General features: G+C 46.6%; 1 protein-coding gene across 1 annotated transcript in view; it reads left to right on the top strand.

Annotated features, from left to right (window-relative positions):
* Positions 1 to 241: 241 nt before the first annotated feature.
* Positions 242 to 25,867, top strand: part of LOC308417683 (F-actin-monooxygenase MICAL2-like) — a gene marked incomplete at both ends in the record, with an annotated part of 48,786 nt that continues 23,160 nt past the window's right edge. The window contains 8 exons of the mRNA XM_080913019.1: positions 242 to 320; positions 1,141 to 1,321; positions 4,674 to 4,852; positions 10,313 to 10,519; positions 11,232 to 11,353; positions 12,421 to 12,495; positions 17,020 to 18,325; positions 25,380 to 25,471. Coding sequence (XP_080769145.1) covers positions 242 to 320; positions 1,141 to 1,321; positions 4,674 to 4,852; positions 10,313 to 10,519; positions 11,232 to 11,353; positions 12,421 to 12,495; positions 17,020 to 18,325; positions 25,380 to 25,471 — 2,241 coding nt within the window. The remainder of the gene's footprint in view (positions 321 to 1,140; positions 1,322 to 4,673; positions 4,853 to 10,312; positions 10,520 to 11,231; positions 11,354 to 12,420; positions 12,496 to 17,019; positions 18,326 to 25,379; positions 25,472 to 25,867) is intronic.

Here is a 25,867-nt window from a genome sequence, read left to right as displayed (position 1 = left end):
GACATGGAGATGTCAGGTCAACAGCAGGAAAGACACATCTAGATGCAGGAGAAGCTGCAAGGCTTCAGATGAAGATCTGGGAATCCATTCTGCCAGGGTCATTGAGAATCATGGGAGCAGGCCAAACCAGAGGCTGTGTATAGACAGGACCGGCACAAGGGAGCTGAAAGGATCCTTTCCTGGAAGGACTGGACAGGCTGGGTCACAAGGTCAGTAAGATGAGAGCTAAGGGACTGTGGAGATGACCCGGTGGTTAAAGAGCTTGCCATGGAAGCAGGAGGAGCTGAGTTTAGGTCAGCAGCAATCCACAGAGATGCCAGGTGAGAGCGATGACCCCTTTGTAATTACAGCCTCAGAAGATGGTGACAGGCAACTTCCAGAGTGCACTGGCTAGCAAGACTAGCCATGTCTCTGAACTCTGTGTTTGATGGCGAGATCTTGCCTTAATGAATAAGGTGAAGAGCACCAACGATGAGGCTAGAAGTCAACCTCAGGCCTCCGTGTGCACATATGCACCCACACACATCTAAAGCCATTTATACATACATTTGTACACACCACACACACACACACACACACACACACACACACACACATGGAAAATTTGGGTTTTTATTTGGGTCTTGGTTTTGATTTGAGACAAGGTCTTACTACATAGCTGTGGTTGACCTGGAACTCACTGTGTAGACCAGGCTGGCCTCAAAAACTTACTGAGATTCTCTGTGTCTGCCTCCTGAGTTCTGGAATTAAAGGTGTGCACTACCATGCCTGGTGGAAACCATTTTTTTAAGGCAAGATCTAAGATGACACTCCTGTGTTTAATAACACCTTGGCAGAGGCAGTTTGAACAAAGCAATCCAGAGGCTTGTGAGCCTGCAATGGATCCTGGGAGTATCTCAGCATCTTCCTCCAGATTAAATGAATTGGTGTGTATTTATGCCTTTCACACATCACAAGTGCCCTAAACATTTGGAGCATTTGCTGGGCTGAAAGGTGGCCCTTGACAATCTCACAGAGGATGAGAAGGTCTGTCCTTGAACATCCGAGTGGACCGGCATCCTTCCCAGACACCTGAAAGAGCCAGTGCCCTGAAAGGGACCATTTATTCTGCTATCTCTATAGGCCCTATTTTCTTGGCAGATGAGCCCGTCTCTCCCAAGAAGCCAAAGGGTGTCCCAGAGCCCAACTCCAGACTTGTGGAAGCTGAAGCCACCTCTCCCCAGCCGTCTGAATGGACTTCAGTGAGGATCAGCCCTGGGGAGAATACAGTCGGACAGGATGTGCTGGCTGTACGTGTCCTGGTTACCAGTGAGGACAGCAGGTATGCCCAGACTGCCGGAGCAAAGGGATGGGGCAGGCTGCATCCGGGACCTGCTTTTCTCTCTGCTAGAAACTCCAGCAAAAGGACTCTCTGAGCCTGTTTCCTCGTCTCTTAATGGAACCCTAATAGTGGCTTGCCTCTGAAGGAGCTCTAAGGCTCAGTGAATTTCCACACGCCAAATACTGGTAGTGCACGGTAAATCCTATAAGGCTGTGTACTCCTTGTTTTCTCGGAGCAGGGAAAGGCCCTGGCTCTCACTGTCTTCCCCCAGGAGTCCTCTGCCATGTACTAAGGGCTTCAGATGAGTGATAGCTGTCACGGGGAGGGGCTCTGGAGCCCTCCCATGCTAGGAGGTGATACATGGATACATGGTGATGGAGAGACCAAGAAGGGCAGAGGGGAAAACTCAGTTCTTATGCACCCAGCACACGATCCACACCAACTGTGGTTATGAGAAGAGCAGCCTTCCGGCCTCTCCAGTCCCCACATACTGTGAGTGCATACAGAAAAGCAACCAACAGTATAGACTGCTTTTTCATGCCTAGACTCTGAGTGTGTAACTGTGACTCATGTACCAGGTGAGGTCCTTACTATCAGACACACTCACTACCTGGGTAGACAGCCAGGGAAACAAGGAAACATTGAACAAGATAAATACCACATACGTGTCACACAGAGAAATAAAGTGGAGGTGTTATAAACAGGGTTGGGGTGGAAACCTTAGACTGGATGGCCAGGAAAGGTGCCTGTCAGTGATCAAGAGCCAAAGCAGCCCCAGAGCGAGTGAGCTGCTACTCTCTCATCACATGTGGGCTGGGGCTAAAGGGCCTCTGAGACAGTGCTGGCCATACTGGGCTCACCCAGTGAGTCTAGCTGGATCTAGCTATACAAACAGAATGGAAGGTCAGTATGGCCAGAAGCTGTAAAGAGGGTGAAGGAGGGGTTATTCTGGGAAGCTGTGGTGTAGTTCAATGGTAGAGCACTTACATAGCATGTACCGGGCTCAATCCCCAGCACCCGAAGGAAGAAAGGGAGAGAGGAAGGAAAGGAGAGAGGGAGGGAAAGAGGGCAGGCTGGTTGATTGGCTATGAAGAAGGTAAAGAATTTGTATTTTATTCTGGGAAAAAATTGAGAGGTAAGTTCTAAATGACACATCATTGACAATTTTTAGATATCTACAGGCTTTAGTGTACAGCAGGCAAGACAAAGAGGTGGGAGTGGAGGCAACAAGACCTGGTGGGAGCTGGGGGGGGCGGAGGAGGGCACAGGATAGAAAAACAGTGATGAATTTGCTAATAGGTTAAACATTAGAGAAGGAGAACACCAGGGTGTCTCCCCAAACTTTTTAAGATTTTTTTAAGATTTATTATATATGAGTACACTGTAGCTGTCTTCAGACACACCAGAAAAAGGCATCAGATCTCATTACAGATGGTTGTGAGCCACCATGTGGGTGCTGGGATTTGAACTCAGGATCTCTGGAAGAGCAGTCAGTGCTCTTAACCACTGAGCCACCTCTCCAGCCCATCTCCCCAGTCTTGACTTTGAATTACTGGATAGATGTTTCCAGAGGCATCTGAGGGCAAAGAGGATACAAGTAGTGTGAAATGTCTGTGCAGCACTCTGTGCTGGACTCACTGCTTTTGACTGGGGTGCGTCTCTGAACTGGCACTGAGTCCACAGTTGGACATTAGGTCTGCAGTTTCTGGGAAGCCCCCTTTTCTACAACTTAAATGTCTGCACTTTTATTCTTTCTTACATGCTCCTCAACAGAGCCATGCTGACTGAGGAAAGCTACATGCACAATGTGTGGTTTAGGAACTCGTTCCCTAGAAATGTGTTTGTTTGGTCCCAAGAGCTAAGCAACAGGGCTCTTGCTTAGCTTGCTTAGTTGTGGGTTTGGTTTGGTTTGGTTTGGTTTGGTTTGGGGTGAAGTCTCATGTGGCCCAGGGTGGCTTTGAACTCACTGTAAAGCTGAGGATCATTTTCAAACCTTGATGCCCCTGCCTCTACATCCAAAGTGTTGAAATTACAGATGCATGCCACCACACTGTTTAGGAAGTGCTGAGGACTGAAGTTTTGTGTGTGCTAGACAGACACTCCTCCCACCTCCCTGCATCCCCAGCCCTAGAGGCATGGTTTGGGAGGAAGAAAGGTCAGAATAGCCTTCATTAAGGTGACTCCGGAGGCCTGGATTAGAAACTTCCTTCTGTCCAACTTCTGTCCAACTCTTCCTGCTGGGACTGTCAAGGAGAAATGCCCTAGCCTGGGAGCCTCGTAGAAACGTCTTCTCTCACTCCTGGGGCTGGGGTATGCTGTATGACAAGACTTTTTCTGGGGAGATGTAACACACATCTAGTCACTCCAGGTAGGGAACCCAGAAGTCCAATTTGGTGAACCAGGAGTTTTATTGGTGCTACCTATAGGAATATGGGTGAGGGGTTACTTTAGGAGCAGAAATGACTCAAAGACAGCTCACCCCAGTATGGGTGACAGCTCACAAAGCCGGGGGCCTGGAGTATGCTGCACAGCCTACAGGTGGCTCAGCAGGTTGGAGAGAGTTCTTTCCAGGCACCCTGGTAGGTCGGAACCTCTCTTGTGCAGCTCGGCTGGTTTCTGCTCCTTCCCAGTGGACTGGTCTCAGAGTCTTTTTTTTTTTTTTTTTTTTTGCAGCTAAGCAGCTAAGCTTTTCTGAGTTGTCTTGACTACTCAGCTCTTTCTTGCATGCTCTCTCTGAAAAGAACTCTCAGTTTTTATTGCTTACTCTGGCAGGAAAGGGTCTAGTGAATCTAATCAGATTCAGGGACTTCCTGTAGCTATTTTGAGTTATTGCCTTCCTGCTTAAGGAGCTTCCTTGCAGGATGGAATATTTCAGAATCAAGGCAAACTGTCACATAACTATGAGATGAAAGGGTGGCAAGGGAGACTTCTCTTGGGTGCTCTTAGGAAAGGGTCTGTCTCAAGCCTCTCCCTGGCCTGTAGATGTCATCATCGGTTTACAATGGTGATCATCTTCTGTGTGCATTTATGTCCCGGATTCTTCTTAAAAGGGCATCAATCATAGGACCCACCAAAATCACCTCATTTTAACTCAATCACCTCTTAATGGTCCTCTCTCTAAAAGCAGTCATGTGCTGAGGAATTAAGGGTTTCCCTTTTAACACAGAAATCTAAGGGAACATAATTAAGTGTCTGACAAAGCTAAGTCTGGGTCCAGGCACAGAGCTAGCTAAGCTAACATCTTTACTCCAGGCCCCGAGGACTGTCAGAGGGGCTAATGAGCCGGTATGGGATGTGGAGGGGCAGAGGGATGTCTAGAGCATCTGGGCCACCCTCCTCTTCCTTCTTTCAGCTCTGATACAGAATCCGACTCTGGCAGTATCACGGCCCCCTTTGCAGAGGCCTGTGAAGAAAGACCCCAGCTTCCAGAACACCCCCCTCTACCTCGGCCCCTAACCCGGCACATCTCCCTGCGGGAAACCCTGACCCAACCAGTCTCTCTGCACCACGGAGAGCCACAAGCTATGCCTGGTGAGTAAATGGTCCATCAGGCTTCATTCAGGGACACAGAGAGGGAGCATGGACCCTCAAATCCCAGGGGATGGAATTTTTGCTAAACAAAGAAGTGTACATGGATGAGGACCAGACTGGACTCTGTCTCCAGAAGCTTTGGATTCACAGACATTTAGTAGTTCTGGGTATCATTGGCTATCATAGATAAGGAACCCAGGTCTCCTTTGCCTGGAACAGTCCCCCTGTGTCTCAGGGGCCCCTCCAGCGTCCCATAGTTTCTGAAAGTAGGAAAATGGTCTGGCTGCTGTGTGACCCTAAGTAAGTCAGTCTCCTAGAACCAGCTGAGCAAGCACCTCTCAAGGTGGCACAGGAGACATTACTGGGGTGTGTTGTGGAAGATGCGGGTGTAGGTGAGATGCATCCAAAATTTACCTATAAGGTAATGAAGGTACTGCTTCTACCTGGACCTTCTCTACAAATGACTCCTTTCGACTTAAGAGGTGAGTAGCACGTAGTTCATTCTGTGGGGTAAGCTGTGGTCTCTAGCCAATGAGCAATGCGGCCAGGGCTGGAGACCCTACTCACTGAGTTCAGACCACCTAAGAACCTGCCTTTAGTAGCCCAGCTCTTGATTCAGCAATGTGTGAGCAAATCAGGATGACCTCTGATTTCCTGGGGATCCCGGCAAGAGAAAACTATGGTAACAGAAATCTGCCTCCCTAAATCAGCCTGTGAGAGCTGGTGGTCAGCTTGTCCTGCACTGCCCTCTGGTGGCCAAGCGCAGACTCTCCAGCTCATCTCACCAGTATGGGGTTTCCCGGGAGACCAAGCCTGGGAAGCCCTGGGTCAAAACAAACAAACACAGAAACTTGTATAGACATTTCCAAACCTTGGAAACTCTGAATTTAATCTTCAGTGTGAACCTTTAAGAACTAGGAAGTGGACAGCCGCAGCATGTGGCTAATGCCTGTAACTCTAGAACTCAGAGAGTTAGGCAGGAGGGTTGTCACGTGTTTGAAGCCAGACCAACCTGGGCTTCAGGAGCAAGACCCTATCTCAAAAACAAAAACAAGCAAAACAAAAGACACGAATTTTAATTCTAACCCTGACAGAAAGGAAGTCTCCCTGCTGTTCGCCCTTTTCTCTGATTTTCCTCTCTCCTCAGAGAGATGTTAAACACCTTCCCTGGAAGCTGTAGATCAGAATTATGAGTTTGTCTTATGAAATATAAAGCTTATAGATCCAGAATAACAAAGCCAGTTGAGGAGGTAGAGACTCCTAAAGCCGGGCATGTTCTAAACAGCCAGGGTTATGAAGGAACCCAGAGATGGTTATTCTCACTGGTCTGTAGGTATCTGCTGACACAGCTTTTCTCAATGCTTATGTGAGCTTGTGTCTCTGCTGCCATGATAAAATGCTGAGCAAAAATGCATGGGGAGGAAAGAGTTTATTTGGCTTATAGGTTATCACCTATAAATGAGAGAAGCCAAGGTAGAGACTCAAGACAGGAACCTGAAGGCAGGAACTGGAGCAGAGGCCATGGAGAACCACTGTTTGTTGGCCTTCTTCCCCTGGCTTACTCAGCTACCTTTCATATACAGCCTAGGCCTACCTGCCTAAGGATGGCACCACCCACAGTGGACTGAGCTCTACTACATCAATCAGCAATTGAGAAAATACCCCCCACAGGCCAATCTGATGGCCGGGGGGAATTCCCTTTTTTCCAGATATGTCTAGGTTTCTGTCAAGTTTGCAAACCTCTAACCAGCACAATGCTTATCTCTGCAGAAAGCTTCTATTTATGTCAAATAATTGATGTTGAGAGATGTCATGTCCTTAACAATAGCTGCCAATGTCTGATTTTTTAGGTACCTATGCTTGCAGGGAAGGGCATGCCAGCCAAGACCTAACTACATGAAGCAAAATTTGGCCCTTAGAACCTAGAGAAGTTTGGTCTTGACAGTAGAATAAAGTCAGCTTTATTCTGCAATGAATTACTGAGCAAATAGATAAATGGGTAGATCATTTGACTTCCACTTGTCTGCCGATTCTGTCTTTAGCAGTCATGATGATGATAGAAAGACAAGCCCCAGTGCAGATGGAATATATATATATATATATATATATATATATATATATATATATATATATATATATATATATATATATATATATATATAGATGCTGCAGAAAAGATATGACATGTCCTCTACCCTCAACCTCTGCCAAATGTTCGTGTGTTGCAGTCTTGGTCACTAGCTATTGGCGGTTAATTAAATCATGAATGGTGCTGATTTTAGTGGATTAACTTGTCAATGAGGCCGTAACTAAATGGTCCACAAGAATCTGGGGCAAGCAGGTCACTGTGAGTGTATCTCTCATAGGCACATCTTAGCCCCAGATTCTTCTTCCCACTCTTCCCACTTCCCAGTGGAACTGTTCACTCCACCACATGATGCTCTGAAGCACCACAGGCCAAGAGTGATAGACACCAGCTGGTTACAGACTGGACTCTCGAAAACCCTGATGGCTAGTAAGTCTCTCCTTCAGATGGTCTGCAGTGCCATGTGTCACAGTGATTATAGGAGCCCATCACTTTCCCAAACAGCACAAGGCAAACCTCACGAGTGGTTCTCATGGGGGTGCACCAGCTAAGATGTTCAACTGCATCACAGCCCCCAATCACAGCAGTGTTATTCACAACAACCCCAGGGGGAGATGAACCCTCTCTCTATCTTTCTAGGCATACTTTTTATTTGGTTGTTTCCAGTTTTATTCCACCTTTTTAATCTTATAAAGGAGAACATTTAATTGGGGCTGGTTTCCGATCTCAGAGGTTCAACCCATCACCATCATGTCAGGAGGCATGGCAGTGTCTGAGCAGACGTGGAGCTCTAGAAGGAGCTGAGAGTTCTACATCTAGCTCCAAATGCAGCAGCAGGAGACTCTCTTCTACAGGCATCTAGGAGGAGGGTCTCTTCCACACTGGGTGAAGCTTGAGCATATACAACCTCAAAGCCCATCCACACGGTGATGCATTTCCTCCAACAAGGCCACACCTTCTAATAATGCCAATTCCCCCTGGGTAAAGCATACTTAAGCCACCACATTCCACTCCCTGGCCCCCATAGGCTTGTTCAAACACATGAGTTTGTGGGGGCCATACCTAGCCATACCATAATACAAAATACATTTAGACTAACTTCAAAAGTCCCATAGTCTATGATAGTCTCAACAATATTAAAAGTTCATGGTTTTACCCTTTTATAACACAAGTAAATATAAAAAGACAATGGCTTTGGTGGTCCTTCTTCCATTAGGACATTTTACCATAGCTAACAAGAAATTCCCAGGACTGCCTGGTATGCTAAGGAATCTTCCATGCCCCCCAAGTTCTTCAACCTAGAACCTTCCCAAGATGAGGGTGTGAAGCAATGTAAACCCTTGTGTCACCGAAACTAGAAAACAGTCCCTTAAACCCTCTGTGTCTTGATTAGTTTCCCATTGCTGGGGCGGGGTTGGTGGGGGGATGCTGAAATATACAACTCAGATGCAGGCAAGGGCTTGCTGTGGTGGGGTGTCAGTCTCTGGTCTCTCGGCCCGGTTGCCTTTGAGCCTGTGGTGAGGCAATGTACCCCAGTGGAGAAAACTGCTCACCTGATGACATCTCAGAAGGGAAAAGAAAACCAGAAAGGAGCAAGGATCCCCTCTTTGCCTCAAAGCTCCAAGCCCAGGTTCCCAGCTTCAGTGCACTAGACCCCATCTCCTAAAACTCCTACTACCTCCCCCAGCACTACAGGCTAAGGACCAAGCTTCTAACGTGCTAGCCCTTTGGGGACACTTAAAATCCAAAGCATGAGAACCAAGTTCAGTGGTTTATATAAATCTTGTATAAAAGGCATAGTCCCAAACCTCTACCACCCTAGATCCAGGCTCTGTGAGCTTAGAGCAACATCAGGCAGAAGAGTCTCAAGGGCTTCAATATAGGTTAGCATGCCTGTTCTTTGGGCATCACCACAGGGCAGCTTCCTGGCATGAAGTCACTCCAGCACATGTCCAAGCCACTAAGCAGATATATCTAATTGGTGAAATTTGTGGACAGAAACCAGTATGATTAAGGAGGCCAATCTGTCCCCAAGTTATTCTAGCCTAGGCCAATCGGTATTCTTCATCTTTGAGCAGTCACTTGATAGCAGTTGTAGAGAAGGAAGAACATTGCTCGTGTGTAACAATGAAATCAGATCAGAGGTACCTGGCTAAATGCCTGCCCTCTGCACCTTTCCTCCAAAAACAGGTTGTGCACTGTGAGCTCTTTAAAATAATACAGAGTAGGTCTGGAGAGATGGCTCAGAAGTTAAGAGCACTTGCTACACTTGCAGAGGATCCAGGTTCAGTTCTCAGCACCCACATAGTGGCTCACAGATACCAGTAACTCCAGCTCCGTAGAATATGACACACTTTTTGGCCTCTCAGGGCATCGGGCATGCACATGGTACACAAACATACATACAAGCAAATACTCATGCACATTTTTTAAAACTAACAAAAAACCTACATGCGAAAACCTAAGTTCCTTAGTATGCATAGAGAGCAAGCTAGAGAGAAGGGAGCCATCCGCGCTGTGTGCTGTTTGACACTGCTCAATAAACCATTGCTGTAAAAGCTACTTAGAAAGTTTGTTCGCCTGATGTGGGTGTGCACACTTGTAATCCCTGGATTTGGTAATCCCAGAGGGAGAAGGGTTGCTGTTAGCCTGAGGTCATCCTAGTCTGCACAGAAAGATACAGGCTAGCCAGTGCCACACAGTGAGACCATAGCAAACACTAAGGGAGAGATAGAAAGAAAAAGAGGGGATAGAGGGAGAGAGACAGACAGACAGACAGACAGACATATTCTTTTAATAAAAAGTTCTGGATCCAGAGGAAGCAGAAAGACTATAAGACTCAGAGAACCGGGGTGTTTTCAATGAGATTGTGTCTCCCAGTCATGTCAAATGCCACACCCATGAAGTCTCACCAACATGACTACCTAAACATAAGCTGAGTTAGGACATCAACATGCCAGCGTGGACGGGGAGAAGCCCATGGGCCTCGACCCTACGCAAAGAACCATAGTCAACTAAGGCATGCTGAGAGCGGAGGAAACAGAGTCCCCTGGGAAGAGCACATGAACTGATTGTCCAATACCAAATGGTCAGCTCTGAAAACACACATACGATAACATACAAACAGCAGGTTATATTTAGAGTGTGTGTGTGTGTGTGTGTTAATTAATTAACAATAATTAATGAAAAAAACTGAGACCATGAATTTGAAAAAGAGCAAGGAAAGAAATATGGGAAGGTCCAGAAGAAAGAATGATATGATTATAATCTTAAAATGAAGAGAAAAATGCTGCTCCTCACTTGGGCCCACGGGGTAATACAGAGCAAGGTAAACCTGGTCTTTCTGCTTGAATTTGCTTCTTTCTTTGTCCAAGCTTTGGGCCAGACCCCTGCATCTGTGTCGAACCAAGTAATACCCACTCCGTCTCTCCCACCTGCCAAGATCGAAGGCATAAAGAGCGGTTCTGGCTTTACTTTTAGCCTTTATAACATCCTGTTCCAGGCTCCCAAAGAAGCTGGCAAATTTCCAGTCACTGTCCTAACCTACAGTCAGCCCTTAGATTCCAGAGCAGCAGAGCACGGTAAACAGGTCACCATGCTGAGATCACACACAGCCCACCCCCAGCTGCCAGGATCATCAGAAGGGTGTGGTCTGTCCTCTCGAGCACTAAGATGCTTCTAGTCACTGGGCAGAGCCAGAACAGAGCACTGATTAACCAGACCACACCTGGACTTTGTCCTCTTGCCTTCTGACACAGATCTTTGTCTATTAAACCCAAAGCTCACATCAGCACCCAAAGATGGGCTCAAGAACACAAAGTGCTTGCTTTGTACATCCTTAGTGATGTTTAAAACCCTTCCCTGTGATTTCACCACTTTCTCTGTGGTGATTTCTGCTCACTTTCTCTGGGGCAAGCTTGACATCTGGGTAAAACATGTGGCCAGGATGAACTTAGGAAAGGATGGGTTTATTTGGGCTTACAGTTCCAGAAACATGAGAGCAGGCAGACAGGCAAAGCAAGCAGCCAAGAGCCCACCTCTCTGATGGCAAACATAAAGTGAACCGGAAGGAGGGTAAGGCTATACATTCTCAGAACACAGCCCTCTCAGTGACACACACACTTCCTCCAGCAAGGCCACTAACTGGGGACCGAGCATTCAAATACCTGAGCCTATAGGGACAGGTCTCAACCCAAGCATCCCAGAATCCATGGAGTTGGGCTTCTGACCTAGGACTCTTTATATTATGACCTCACTATGGTAAAATGTGCCTGAGTGCCCTATTACCACCAGCGGGACATCTGAGCCACCAGTTCCACTATCCCACCGAGTTTAAAGCAGAGACTTTTAAGGGGCTGGAGGATCTTGTCCTGGGAAAGGAAACCCAGGTAGTGGCTGGCACGCCAGTGCTCCAGGTCAGCTCACAGGGTCGGGGGTCAGGGTGGAGGGGATGCTTAGATGAGTTGAGAGAACATTCACTGGTGAGGATCCAAAGAGCTCTGTGTTCAAACCTCCCCTGTTCATTCTCCCACACCCAGACTCCTCCTGGGTGGTTTCTTTTCTCCCCATACCTCCCAGTTCTACCTTCTGCCCCTCACACGTGCACCCACGCCCCTCCTTTCTCTGTGATGGAAGCTCAGTGCCTGTGCGTCTGAGCCCAGCTCGGGAACAGGATGCCCTGGATTCCACACCTGTTCTCAGGTGCAGAGGGGCCACCGCCTGTGCTGGGACCCACACAGAGGGGAGGCACACAGGATTCTGAGAAAGTGCTGCCAGAACCGAACTTTCGGAAGTCGGTTCTCACTTTATTGAGGCGGGGCCTCTGCTGCTGCTCTGTACAGTGCAGACCGGGTGGGCCGTGAGCAACCCATTGGTCCTTCATCTCACCGTAGGACTGCGGTTGCTACAGACTCACGCCTCTGTGGCCAGTTTTCTTTTTATCTAATTACATTTCTCCTTCCCTGTCCTCCCTCCAAAGCCTTCTATATAACCTTCCCCCTCCCCCGTCCTTCATGTCCATGGCCTCATTTTTCATTGTTACTGCATACATGGATTTGGATTATACAGATATATTCTTAAAGATAACCTGTTTTGTTTATATAGTTAGTTGTATGTGTATCCAGGCCTGACCAGTTTCAGCACTAGACAACTAACTGATGTGCTCTTCTCTGGGGAAGACGACCCTTCCTGCTCCTAGCATTTAATCTGGGTTTCAGGGATCAAACTCAGGTTACCTGTATAATTTTTTGATGAAGAATGTAAGAATGAGTGAGTGGGTGAATGAATGAATGAATGAATGAATGAATGAATGAATGATGGGAGGGGGTGAGAATTACACCACGATAAGAAGTATCTCCATCCATATTAAGCAATTGCCTGCTAACTTGGTGAGTAAGCCATGGGAGACAAATTCCTCTCCTACACATTTAACATTCTCTTACTCCCTCCCATCTTCCCTGCCCCTTTCTGTTTTTCACCGCAGCTCTGCAACGGGCCCACAGCCTCCATTCTCCAACATCAAGCAAATACCAGAACTGGAGAAGAAAATTCCAGTCCAGTGAGTCATGGCAGGGGGGAAGGGGGTGGGGTAAGGGCAGTTGCACCCATTCCTTACATGGTGTCTTCTCTTGCCTAGTCTGGGATCTGAAGGCAAGAAAACCTGTTGGCTTGATTTGATTTCTGCTGCTGACCGGAATCACTGCCAATCCAGAGGGATTTGGGACTTCTCCATCCCTCTCTCTCTAATCTGAAATCCCAGTACCTTAAAAGTCTATTTATTTCACCAGACCAGAGCCATAGCCGACATGAGCTCAAAGTCTGAAATGAGAAAGAGGGGAAACTGAGAGCCAAGTGCTTGGTTCTGTCCCAGGAACAGGACTAGATTCCCCGCACCCCATCTTGGTTCTATGTCATTGTGACCAAAGATAGCAAGAACATAGCAGCTTGCACTAGAATATGAATATAAACACACATAAATGTACACAGAGAGAGAGACAGAGACAGAGACAGAGACAGACAGAAAGAGAGAGATTCTTTTCACCAGATCTTGGCCCCGGGTGAGTTTTAAAGTTCCCGCAAGAGGTATAATGACCACATACACACACAACCACACAGCAAACAGAATTCATCCAGAAGCCTTGAGTGAGAAGTTGGAGCTCCATCTTGCTCTGTGCCCGTCACCCTCTTCTGCCTCCCCTAGTCCACACGTTCCCTCTCCAGCCTGACCCAACATGGCCTTGGGCCTCTGCTCTCCCTCCTTCTGATTCTCACTCCTTCTGAGTCAGCATGATTCCTGGCCAATGAGTCATTTCCCAGCAACCCCCAGACTCACCACCTTTCATGTGTCTGCCTGAGCCAAGGCCCACCTTTGTAGCTAGAACAGGCCCTCATACCTGGGAACAGGCTAAGATAACACCTGAATCATCTGAGATTCATCAGGTGGGGAATGTGAGGTGACAAAGGGAACTAAGGTTTCCAAGCTCGGGCCAGTCCTCCTGGGTGCTGAGGCCATCCCAGTGGTTCTGAGTACCACCAGTGTCAGGGGGCTCAGTCTGTCCTCAGCAAGTTCCCAGCATGGGGTGAGATAGGAGGTTGTCAAGCAACAAAGACAGACTTCTACTACTCAGAGGTGGGCTTTGGGGACACGCCTGGAGAATATGGAGTGTGAGTCTTAAGCCACAGTAATGCTAGGTGCAGACAGGGCTTGAGCCTGTTGTTTTTGTGGCCTATCAAGGTCCAAAGGAGTTCTTGTTTATGTGTGAGAGGGAGGAAGAAATGGAGGAAGGGAGGAAGTTTGAAAAATGAATGGTTGGATTAGGCCCAGTGAAACAGCATATGGGTTCAGGCTTGCAGGATGCTGCCCCTAGAGGGCGCTCCAAGACTTTGAGAAGATGGAGTCCTTCATACTAGGAAGAAGTGATATCTAGAATCCCAATTATCATGTCAACCCCAAAAGTCAAGAACTCCTATGCTCCAGAAGGTTTATCAGTTAGTAGGATAAAAAAAAAAACAAACAAACAAACAAAGAGGAGGTCACACAAGGGGGACACAGAGACTGTAATCCTGTCCCAGGCCCGCTTTTGAAGCCCTTTGGCACAAAAGGACCTGAGAGCCTATTGAGGACAAAGCAGCCTGGTGGGCCATCTCAGAGCTCCCCAGCAAGCATGAGAGAGGAGGGTAGAGAGAGACAAAGAATGAGCTCCTAAGCCAGGAGTTAGAGAAACCCTGGCTGGGGCAGGTATACCCCTGCCTCTGAAGCAGACCAAGGTTCTAGCGGTATCTGCCCGATAGTTTGTCTGCAAGAAGAGGGAAACAAATGTGAATCCTAAGCTAGCATGTGTCTGCATGGTGCTGGGCACTTTTGGATAAGGACACTAGAGGTAACTTGCTCATGTGAAGGGATCAGAGTCCTGGGGGTCCCTTTCCCATCTTTGAGAGAAGCTTGAAGACATCACCAGTCTCACAGATTTCCCATCTCTCAGCTCCTCGCGGGCCTCTTTTCACTTGAGTCATGCCTAGCCCTTGGGCAATGCCTTATTTCTCAAGCCCTCCACAACTTCTGACTTTAAGAGAATGTATCAGGACCCCGTACCAGAGACCTCGCAGCAAAGGTGGAGCCTGGGATAAAGGGAAGGAGAGGGAGCGACTTCTGCATCATGAACTTATAGATCCCAAGGCTTTTCGGTCTAGCTTGTGTGTAGCTCAAGGTGTCCCTGACTCTGTGTCACAAGGTTCCCTGTGACTCCTCAGAGGAACAAAGGGACAGTTTGTAGAGCTGAGGGGACTTTGGAGGCTACTTAAGGAGCCTGATTCAGCGGATGGCAGAGAGAGGAGACTGAGGAGGCGAGAAAGAGGGGGAGAAGGAATTTGGCAGGAATTTAGTAACTGGGGGCAGGAAGCAAGACAACGACTCACTCACAAGTTTTGCCTTTTTAGGCCAGAACCATTATGTTGTGGGCTGGGATGGGGTGTGGGTAATGGGCTGGAGGCCAGCGCCTCCCTTGTGTCAGTTCCTGGCAGCTGATGGCCTCTCTCCCAGGGTCTCCCTCTTACCCACCTCCACAGCAGCCATGTTCCCCAGTAACCTTTTCCCTCAGAAACATCCTGGGGCGAGGGTGGGATACCCTATGGGAGCCCAGGGACCACATGTATAAAGCAACCATCCTTTCAGAGCCCACGTCCGGTATGCACTGCCTACCATGTTCATCTTTGTGTAGAATGAGCAAGAAAGCACGCTGCAAGCCCTCCAGTGCCTCCCCGCCCTAGAATGATGTAGGGAACTCTTTTCAAGTGGAGGTCACTTAGGCTTGGCTTTTCATTTACATATGTGTCCCCAGAGATCCCTGACTCTATGTCACTATGTTCCTCACGTTTTCTCAGAGTAACAAAAGCATATTTTGAGTACCTGAGGTTGGACACCCCAAAGAGAAATCTGAATGGGCCACCTGAGCCAGTTGAAGCAGGGAGTTGGGGTACCGGGTGAGAGAGTAATCCAGTGAGACACACAGTCCCAGGATGCACCTAAGGAATGCTGCTGTGGGCCACAAAGGCTTGTCATAGCCTGAGGTTGAAGCAGAGAGGCTGCCCATGAAAGACTGTGCTTTTTCTGAATCTAGCTGAATACAAGTCATCTGAAATGCTCTATCCTGGAGAGAAAATATTTGATATTGCAGATTTAAGGTTACCGAGTTGGAAGAGAAGAGGGACAGGAAGTGTCAGTATACGTGGGCCTAGATAACCTCTCGGGATGTATTGTCAGAATCCTGCTCTTGCAGGACCAGATGATTTTAGCTGCCCACAGTTCAAAACTGTGCTCCTCCCCAGAGGTCAGCCACCATCCTTTCTCACATACCTCTAAAGCGATACACTACTTCCTGCCTATTCCCCAAGCCACAGAAGTTTGGCAAGGGCCCATTAATTCTGTGATTCAAACTGTTGATATGAATATAACGTCCCTCCCTTGGGTTCCCATAAAATCTCAAGCTAACCACCTTGTCTGAGAGCCCTTTAGGGGCTTTCTTCGTGTGAGAGGAAGAGCCCATTTCATTAGGACCAAGCCCTCTATCTTGTCCATGCCTACAGCTAATGGTCTCACATCTTGTAGCAAGAAATTTAACATGATTTATTGACAGAGAGATTTAGCGCAATCCCAGCTCCTGCCCACCATGACTTCAGGGAAGCATTAGCAGTGAATATCGGTCTCCAAGAAGCACTCTGTGGGTTCTGCTCTCATCTCCTGGGAGAGATCTTACAGACACTGAACCACTAGCTTGCATGGCTTCTCCAGGGCCCTGCTGCTGAGTCCCAAGCTATGGCCACTAAGAACCCCTGAGCCTTTCCCCAGCATCTTCCTTTCTAAGACTGAGGATCCGCCCACAGTCTCCTCTTTTTATGCTGAAAACAAGGTAACAATGGAATATGTCATTTCCTTCATAGATACAACATTCATGAACCAAAGAGTTTCATCGCCTCCAAAGGAGCCTCCTCCTCCTCCTCCTCCATCTTCCTCTTCTTCATCTTCCCTACCTTCACTGTCTTCAGTCAGTGTACCTGGACATACTACAGATAATTCCCCTCCTCAGGTAAGTGCACTCCAGGTCCCTGCACAGGAGATGGGAAAGCCAGCTGACCACACGCTTCACTAAAGCAGTGGTTCTCAACCTTCCTGATGCCATGGACCTGTAATACAGTCCTTCGTGTGGTGGTTGACTCCCCCAACCACAAAATTATGTCATTGCTACTTTATAACTGTAATTTTGCTACTGTTATAAAGCATAATGTCAACATCTGTGTTTTCTGTTGGTCTTAGGTGAACCCTCCCAAGGGGTTGTGACCCACAGGTTGAGAACCACTGTTTTAGACCCTTGGGTGGTCTTTGATTAGAATATATTAAGGGACTACAGGTAGATGCCAGCAAGTTGCAAGCACTTGGATCAAAGAGTGACCTTTCTAAAGCTTTCTTCTGACGCTGAGTATCTTGGAACGGGAGAAGGAAAGCCAATGGTGTGTGCTTTGACACCTTCCCCAGACAAACAAAGGCAAGGAGCTTTGAGTAACCAGTATTTCTGCCCACTCTCCACAGGTGCCAGCTTACAACCTCCACTCTCCGAAGATCTCCAGAGATGATGTCAGCCATACTCCAATCTACCTCAGACGTGCCAGGGCTCAAGGGGTTGCAAAGGAAATTCCCCTGTATCTGCCTCATACCTCCATGCTTGAGAGCACAGAACACTGCCTGGTGAGCCCCGGTGGAGAAGGCCTCAGAAGCCCTGTGGAGATCTCAGCTTCAGAGGACTGCCAGGCAGCACAGGCTTTTGGAAATACCAAAGACATACACAAAGATTCTCCGTCCACTGCAGGGAAAGACCAGTATTTGACCAATCAAAACCCAGCTCTTGGTGCTTCAAGGAACCCAGGAGACTTGAGTGAAGATCCCAGGACTGGACAGACAGATGGACCAGAGCTGTCCAAACAAAGGAAGCTGGGCTTGAAGAAATTAGTCCTCACTGAGGAGCAGAAGACCATGTTACTAGACTGGAATGACCACTCCCAGGAGCACAAGGCTGGGGGGCGGCTCTCCCAGGAAAGTGCTGAGAATGGCCGAGGCAGAAGCCTGAAACCAGTCTGCTCCTCCACCCTCTCTCAGGCTGTGAAAGAAAAACTGCTGTCCCAGAAAAAGGCCCTCGGGGAGATGCATACCCCAGCCGTGAAGGCACCTCAGGAACGGGAAGTGCCTCCACCCAAGTCACCCTTGAAGCTCATTGCAAATGCCATCCTTAGGTCTCTGCTCCCCAATTCTGAAGCTGGAAAGAAGACCAGCCCTAAGCCAGAATCTAAACCATTGCCTAGGGGCCAGCCACATGATTTCACTCGTTCCTTTAGCCTCCGAAAACTGGGTTCTAGTAAAGATGGGGACCAGCAGTCTCCAGGGAGACATATGGCCAAGAAGGCTTCGGCCTTCTTCTCTCTGGCTTCTTCAACATCTAAGGCTGCCCAGGCCTCAGACCTTAGCCCTCCGGACCCCATCCTCCGCAGCCGGAGTTTGCCCAGCCGTCCATCCAAGATGTTCTTTGCAACCACATCCCTACCACCCCACAGCAAGATTGAAGATGTCCCTACCCTCCTGGAGAAAGTGAGTTTGCAGGATGCCACTCACGGTCCAAAGAAAGGAGCCTCACATACTCCCTCCCTTGGCCTCAAAGATAAATCCTTTGAGAGTTTTCTCCAGGAATGCAAACAAAGAAAGGACATTGGGGACCTCTTTAATAGCCCCAAGGAGAAAGGGCCACTGGGTAACAGAGTCCCATCCTTGGAGAAACTGGTACAGCCTTTTGGCAGCACCTCCATGGGGCAGGTGGCACATCCTTCTTCCACAGGGCAAGATCCACGTAAGTGACTTTCCTAGTAGTCTAGTCTAGAGTGCATGCGGGGCAGTTAGTGATCTCACTGGATTAAGAGACACCGCCCTTTGATATATACTTCTCCAGTTCATTCTGACAAAAGTGTGAAGCATTGGTTCTGGTGAGAAGGCTCAGCTTGTCTCAAGGTTCTTTCTGCCAGGCCTGACGACCTGAGCTCCATCCCCAGGATCTGCAGGGTTGGAGAAAGAATACCTACTCTCCCAAGTTGTCCTGAGACCACCACATGTGTGCCTCCCTCCTCCAACACACACAAAAAGAAATGTAACTGAAGGGAAGTGTTAAGGAAACTTGAAAAATTTGTAAGAGAAATCTGAAAAAGAAATGAAATTATAGAGAGTTAAATTAATAATCCTACCAGTTTCCTTCTGTATGACTATATGAACATTTTTACTGATATGTACATACAATTGTATATTTTTTAAAAATCAACCTTATATTCTAGATATTATAAAATGACCAGAGTCTATATAAATGGGATTTGAAAGGATGTTCTATGACAATGTTGTCATTTAATGAACCATCATTCGACTGTTTAACTTATAAGTATATATGCAATATAATATTTTTATATATGCAAATATTTGTAGGTGAATGTATTTATCCCATATGGATGGACTGGACATTTTTACACATATACAATTTTGTTTCCTTTGGATTACTAACCACTCTTCTGTATGTTTGATTACCAATGAAAATAGAGACCTTTTATATTTAAATCTGGTTGTTGTTAATTATTTAATTAATATACCAAAGAGTCAGAGTAATCAAACAGTACAGAGATATCTAACAAAAATCATAGCATGTTATGTTTCTGCACTTTGCCAAAATTTAGTGTATTTCTTTAAGAATAGTTTAAGCACATACATGGCATCTCTTTCTTTGTCACTATGGGTATGTGAATGTGTGGTGCATGTGCATGTTTGTTGATGTGTGTGCATCTATGTGCAGTCTAAGCTAGAAGAGGTTGCTAGGTGTCCTGGTTGATTACTCCCTGACATCATACTCCCTTAAGACAGGTCTCTCACCAAACCTGGACCTAGGCTGGAAGCCAGAAGCCTATGATCCTCCTGTCCACTCCCCTACAATGCCAGAATTGCAGGAGTGGGTACAGCCCTGCGCAGCTTTTGATGTGGGGACTTTAACCCAGGTGTTCACATTTGTACAGCACCCACTGAGCTGTCTCCCAAGATGGCGACTTCTTGTCGCTCATTTGATTGCTTCTAACAAACTGTGATCCTATTATTTTCAGTATTTTAAAAAAATCTGTTTTTCTTTATATGTTTTTAACTAATTCAAAATTTTTTTAACTCCGGGAAAAATCAGTTTCCAAGCAATTAATTAATTATCTTGTTTGCACTCTAATTAAACATCTGCATAAATTAACAAGAGAACTTATTTACAGCGGAGTTTGGAATAAGCATAGGTAACTTGAGATACAAGAATTCTCTTAAAATCACACCACCAAATTTTATTTATTGCTTATGTATATTTAATTTTTAGATTTATTCATTTTTTTATCTTATGCATATACATGTTTTACCTACATGTATATCTGTATACAGTGTGTATGCCTGATGCCAACAGAGGCCAGAAGAAGCTATTTGGTCCCCTGGGACTGGAGCTACAAATGGTTGTGAGCCATTGTGTGGGTCCTGGGAGTCAAACCTGGATCCTCTGCAAGAGCAACAGGAAATGTTTTTAACTGGGCCAATCTCTCTAACCCCATGTAATATATTTTTGATAGATAATACACTTATTAAAAACCAAAGGGTGTATAGTTGTGCATGCCTGCAACCCTAATAATCACAAGACTGAATCAGAAGCAAAAAAGAGTATGAGTTTGAGGCAAGCTGGGGCTAATAGCGAGACTTTATCTTTAAATAAAAACAACTTTAAAAAGTAGCTGGGAACTCAATCTCCTTTCATAAAGATGAATTTATTCATCTGATTAGAAAGCTCCTGCATAACCCAAAAAAAAAAACCTCTTAACAGTATAAGAAAACCTTTGCCAACTATTCATCTGATTGGAGATATTCATAAGCAGAATCAAGAACTCAAAACATTAAACACTCAAACAAGTAATCTAACCAACAAATGGGCAAATGAATAAATGTCCAATAAATGCATCAAAAATGTTCAACGTATTTAACCATTGGGGAAATGCAGTCAAAACTAAAATTCCCTCTCACCTTGGTCATCAGAGCCACCAAGGAAACTGCAAATGCTGGCCAATGAGGATGGAGTTGGGGAAAACATAAGAGACCTTCTATTAGCAGGATTATAAATGAGCTGGGGAACTCAGTATGACGGTCCCTTGAACACTGGAATGGGAGCTGCCATAAGATCCAGGTGTAGCACACCTACTTACATACCCAAAGCAATCAGAGTCAACACACAATAGCCCTGCACACCCACACACACTGTAGCAGTATCCCAAACAGGTGAGAGCATCAGTCCGGGTGTCTAGGAGATACCAGAGCATGGTACCATATGCCTGTAGTCTGTACTTGGGCTGGAGGACTTCAAGGCTGAGACCAGCTTGGGCTGCACTGATACCCTGTCTCAAAAGCCAAACCAAACCAATGGGACACACACACACACACACACACACACACACACACCAAACAACAGATAAATAAAAAATGAAGCATCTATGCACAATGGGGTGGGAGGTTGTTTTTGTTCTATGGATTCTGTTGTTGAGTGGAGTGTCCATAGTGTGGAGTGTGCTGTGTTTCATGCTCGGACTGGAGGGATGGCTCAGTGGTTAAGAGCACTAGTTGCTCTTCCAGAGGTCCTGGGTTCAGTTCCAGCGCCCGAGTGGTGCTTATACAGGATCCGATGCCCTCTTCTGCCATTCCGGTGTGCATTCAGCAGAGCATTTGTGCATAATATAAATAAAAATAAAAACTAATCTTTAAAATGTGTGTAAAAATGCTCCTAGTGGGAACTCTTACACTAGCTTCCCAGTCACTAAGAGGAGAGCTAACGCTCCTAACTAGAGCTGTTTCTGTTGTTTTTATATTGGTTTGGTTCTATAACATTTGGGTTCAAAAATATATTTCTTTCCTATTACCTCATTCTCTCCCCCACTGTGTGTGAGTGAGTGAGTGTGTGTGGGGGGGGAGGTATGATTATGTATGTGAATGTGGTCCTCTGAGAGAGTCATGGCACACAAGTGGAGATCGAAGAACAACATTGGGGGATGGTCCTCATTCTCTGCCTTGTTTAAAACTGGGCACCTTTTGGGATTTTAATCTTATTTTATGTGTGTGCATGTTTTGCTTGCATGTATGTATATGGGCCAACAAATATGTGCATGTATTTGGGTACATGCAGTACCCAAAAAGGGGGTCAGAGCCTATGGAGCTGGAGTTAGACACTTGTGAGCTGCCACGTGGGCACTAAAGAGCTGAACCCAAGTCCTCTGGGAAAGCAGCCAGTGCCTTTAACTGCTGAGTTGTCTCTACAGCTTTAGGATCTCTGTTTTGTGTTGCTTTTCACACCGAGTACACCAGGCTAGCTGGCCTTCAGACCTTCAGGGATTCTGTGTCTGCCTCCCATCTCACATTGGAAGCGCTGGATTACAAATGTATATACCTGGTTTTATGCGAGTTCTGGGGATACAAACTCAGGGTTTTGTGCTTCTTTAGAGCTCTTATGGCAGGGAATACACAGTTGTTCAGAGCAGAGTCTAGCCAGGCAGTGGGGGCTAGCGGCTGATGTTTTTATCATGTCAACAGGCAAGAAACAGAGTGACTTGAGCCAGAAACAATGACCACTGTGGCCCTCTTCTTCCAAGTAGGCTCTACCTTCTAGAGGTTCCAAAGCATCTTCGAATCAACCGTACAAACACAAGGGCCTATGGGGTACATTTCCCATTCAAACACTAATAGTCACCACACTATATAATAGATCTCTTAATATTGTTTCTAATTGAACTGAAATGTCATATCCTTTGAACATCTCCCCAGCCTCCATCATCACCTGCGAGTTCTGGTGAGCTGCATTTGATTCTATTCCTCGCTCCTTTGAGTGAGTTTCTGGGCTGAGGATGTGGCTTTGCAATAGTACTCAAGCTGAACAAGTCTAATTCCCCTGGGCTTAATTCTCAGCACCAAGCCAAAGGAAGGAAGGAAGGGAGGATGGGGAGGGAGGGAGGGGGAGTAAAGAAAGGGAAGAGGAAGGAAGAGAAAAGATGAAATGAAGAAAGAAAGAAGGTAGTTAACCATAGCAGTGTTCATTTTATAGACTACTACTTTATTAAATGTATTCGTGTCTTAAATGTATTCTAACTTATTCAGCATATTTATGATAATTTAAAATACTTGACTGTTAATTTCACTGTATCAGTCATTTCTGGGTCTGTTTTTATCGATGAATTTTCTCTTGTTTATCAGACTAATCTGTGTGCCTCCGCCCCCCCCCCCCAGTGTGTGTGTGTGTGTGTGTGTGTGTGTGTGTGTACCTAGTCATTGTTTACAAACTGATAGACTTCACGAATGATATTGCAAAGTGCCTGGGTTTTATTTTGTTAATGTTAAATGAGGAATAAAGAATGTTTGAAAAACAGGAGAATAGTGTTTAAATCAGTCTGTTCCTTCCAAGGCTTTGCTTTCTGCTTCTCGGGTGTGTCTTTGATAAGTGTCACTCCACCGCTAGTCTATCCCTGGTACCAAAGTCAAAGCTCCCTGTGATCGCTACTAGCACCCAAGTGCGTGTGCTACTCAAAGGACAATCTGAGCATTGCCCCTCTGGGAAAGCATTAGAGCAGGGGTTCTCAACCTGTGGGTCATGACTCCCCTGTCAACCCTCCATCTCCAAAAATATATACATTGTGATTAATAACAGTATCGAAATTAGGAAGTAGCAACGAAATGTCAGGGTGTTTCTAGAGAGGGTTAGCTGAGGAATGAAAACCTACCCTGAAGGTGGTCCATCAGTGGGCTGAGCTAGCGGGTAAATAAAAGGGGACTAACAAGGAGTGCATGGCAGCCTTCATCTCTCTCTCTGCTCCCCACTACACTGAGAGGTGAGTGAACAGCCTTCCAACACACCTTCCTCACTATGACGGACAGCATCCTTAAGCTGTGGGCAAAATAACCCTTTCTTCCCTCAAATTGCTTTTCTTTTTCTTTTCTTTTCTTTTGTTTCTTCCTTCCTTCCTTCCTTCCTTCCTTCCTTTCTTCTTTCTTTTTTTAGACAGTCTCAGCTGGAATGACTTCAACCCCCCCCCCATGTAGCCAAAAATGACCTTGAAGTTGTGGTTCCCCCATCCCCCATCTCTCAAGGGCAGTGCTGAGGATCTGATGCAGAGCCTCCTGCACGCTAAACAAGTTCTGTGTCAGCTCATCTCCAGCCCTTAAGTTGTTCTGTATCGGATCTATGGTCACCGCAATGAGAAAAGTAGTGAACAAAACATTCTAACCGTTCCCAATAGGTACCTCCCGTACACCGGGTACTGTCTGGGGCTTGGGTTAATTGTCTTTGCTCTTCCACAGTAATTCTGCACGTAGGAATCATGACAGTAGGGCGTAAAATCGGTTCCTCAGCTGCTACACTGAGTGAGCACTCAGTGGCTCCCCACCCCCGCCCCTAATTTAGTGGCTAGAAGCTGGATGCATCTCTGCCCAAGAGCAGAACCTCCACTTTCAGTGATGCCACTCTCTGGTTCTGTCTTTACCTGAGCTTTCCCATCTGGCAAATGAAAGTGGAAACAGCAAACTCCCTCCCCTGAGAGGCTGGGTTGTTCTATGAATGTTTTGTATTATTTTGCTCCGAATAACAGTGTATGTAAATGTGTTGCTGAAGGTTAAAATTACCCTTATTTTGTAACACTTGGCTGCTCCCACTGGGGTGAATAGTTGAAAATTATAGGGAGGCTGGAGAGGATGTTAGCTGACTTGGAATTACTTCCCTCCTTTCTCCCCACCCACTCCACAGTTCTATGCAGACACAAACTGCCACTGTAGCACGCCTTCCCATCACTGCTGGTTCTGCTGGGCAGCCAGCAGCAAGGTTAATCCCGGTATTAACATGGACACCATCAGGTGTGTGTGCAGGGACAGATGTGCTTGCTGGGAAAATGGAAAGCCTCCCGTGGCACCTGGAAGGCCCACCACACCTCATTCCCAGCCAGATCACAAAAGGTGTTTGGTCAATATGGGCGCGTTCCGGTCCTGGGCCATCCAGTTCATGTTTGGAGCTTGGCATGGCTTCCTCAGCTTTAGCCTCCCCATGGGCCCTGCTTTGTTGGGCCGTCCCTATCTTTAAACTGCTTTTTCCTGGCATTTGAATCATCCCTTCCATGATGTGATAATATCTGCAAGTTAGGAAAATAAAAGTGGCATTTGTTTAGCCATAATTAATGAAATATTTATGTTGCATGAGGCTATGTGATAAAATCCTTAGGCTTAGGGTCCTTTTGCTTCTGATTACATTTGGGATTTTTTTTTTCTATGACCAGACATTCTGACGCCAGCTCTTTTACACTGAGCAGATGTCGTGTAGTAAAAATGGGTGCCAGATGCTGTGAGCCGCAGAAGGGAGATTTGTTTAAGAGCAGGCTCCGACTTTTTTTTTTTTTTTTTTTTTTTGCATTCAATTACTCTGTAGAACAAACCTCACCCGGATCGTTTAGGTAACTCAGCTAACTTCAGATATGCATTTTCATAATAGATTTCGGATTCAAAAGCGATGTAGGCAAGGATCCTGCCCCCAGTAAAGGGTGTTTAAGGACTTTCTTGATTTCAGCATAATACCTTGTTTTGTTTTGTTTTGCTTTGCTTTGTTTTGAATGTGAGAAGAGCTGCAGAGCTCTTGGCAGGGATCCAGAAATGTAATTAACGTGGAGGGCCAACTTTTCAGTGGGCCTGAGGTACTGCTTTCCCAAGCTCCTGGCAGGTGCACTGAGGGGTGGGCCGCAGGAAGCAAATGGGGCGAGGGAGGGGGGAGGCAGCTGTGAGGCTCGAAGCAGGAAAAGAAGCCAGCAGTTTGGTGAGTTCTCCGGCTCTTGTTTCAGGTCCTGGAGCTCCAGTGACAGAAGCCACCTCTTCTCCCACCTCGTCCTCTGCAGAAGAAGACATTGATTCCCAACTTTCCTCGGGGTTAAAGGTAACATCACTTGCAACACCATACAGTGCCTTAGCTGGCTGGGGCTCCTTACCCATCCAGGTATCAGAGCCAATGTGGGCTCCAGCTGCAGAAGTCCTAAAGAGGCTCAGGACGCATTGCAATCCGTCGAGTGCCCTCCTTTATATCTGGAACACCCCCCCCCCAAGATTTGTCTTCTTAAAGACAAAAGCCCCAGCATCTCACACAGAGAAAGGGGAAAAAAGAAGACATATTGACTTGAAACCATTTGGCAAATGCAGTGCTTGAAGTGGGTTTAATATGTGGTCCAATAAGCAAACCATTGAAAAATTTCAACAAGCAGATGTGTATTTCCCCAAGGGAAGCACAACTTCATTTAAGAAGCACTAGAGGCAGATTGCATGGAAAATGTTATGT

This window comes from Micromys minutus (assembly GCF_963924665.1).
Source record: "Micromys minutus genome assembly, chromosome: 2".
NCBI lineage: Eukaryota > Metazoa > Chordata > Mammalia > Rodentia > Muridae > Micromys > Micromys minutus.
Note: the sequence above shows the minus strand (reverse complement) of the source record. Positions and strands in the feature narration are given on the sequence as shown.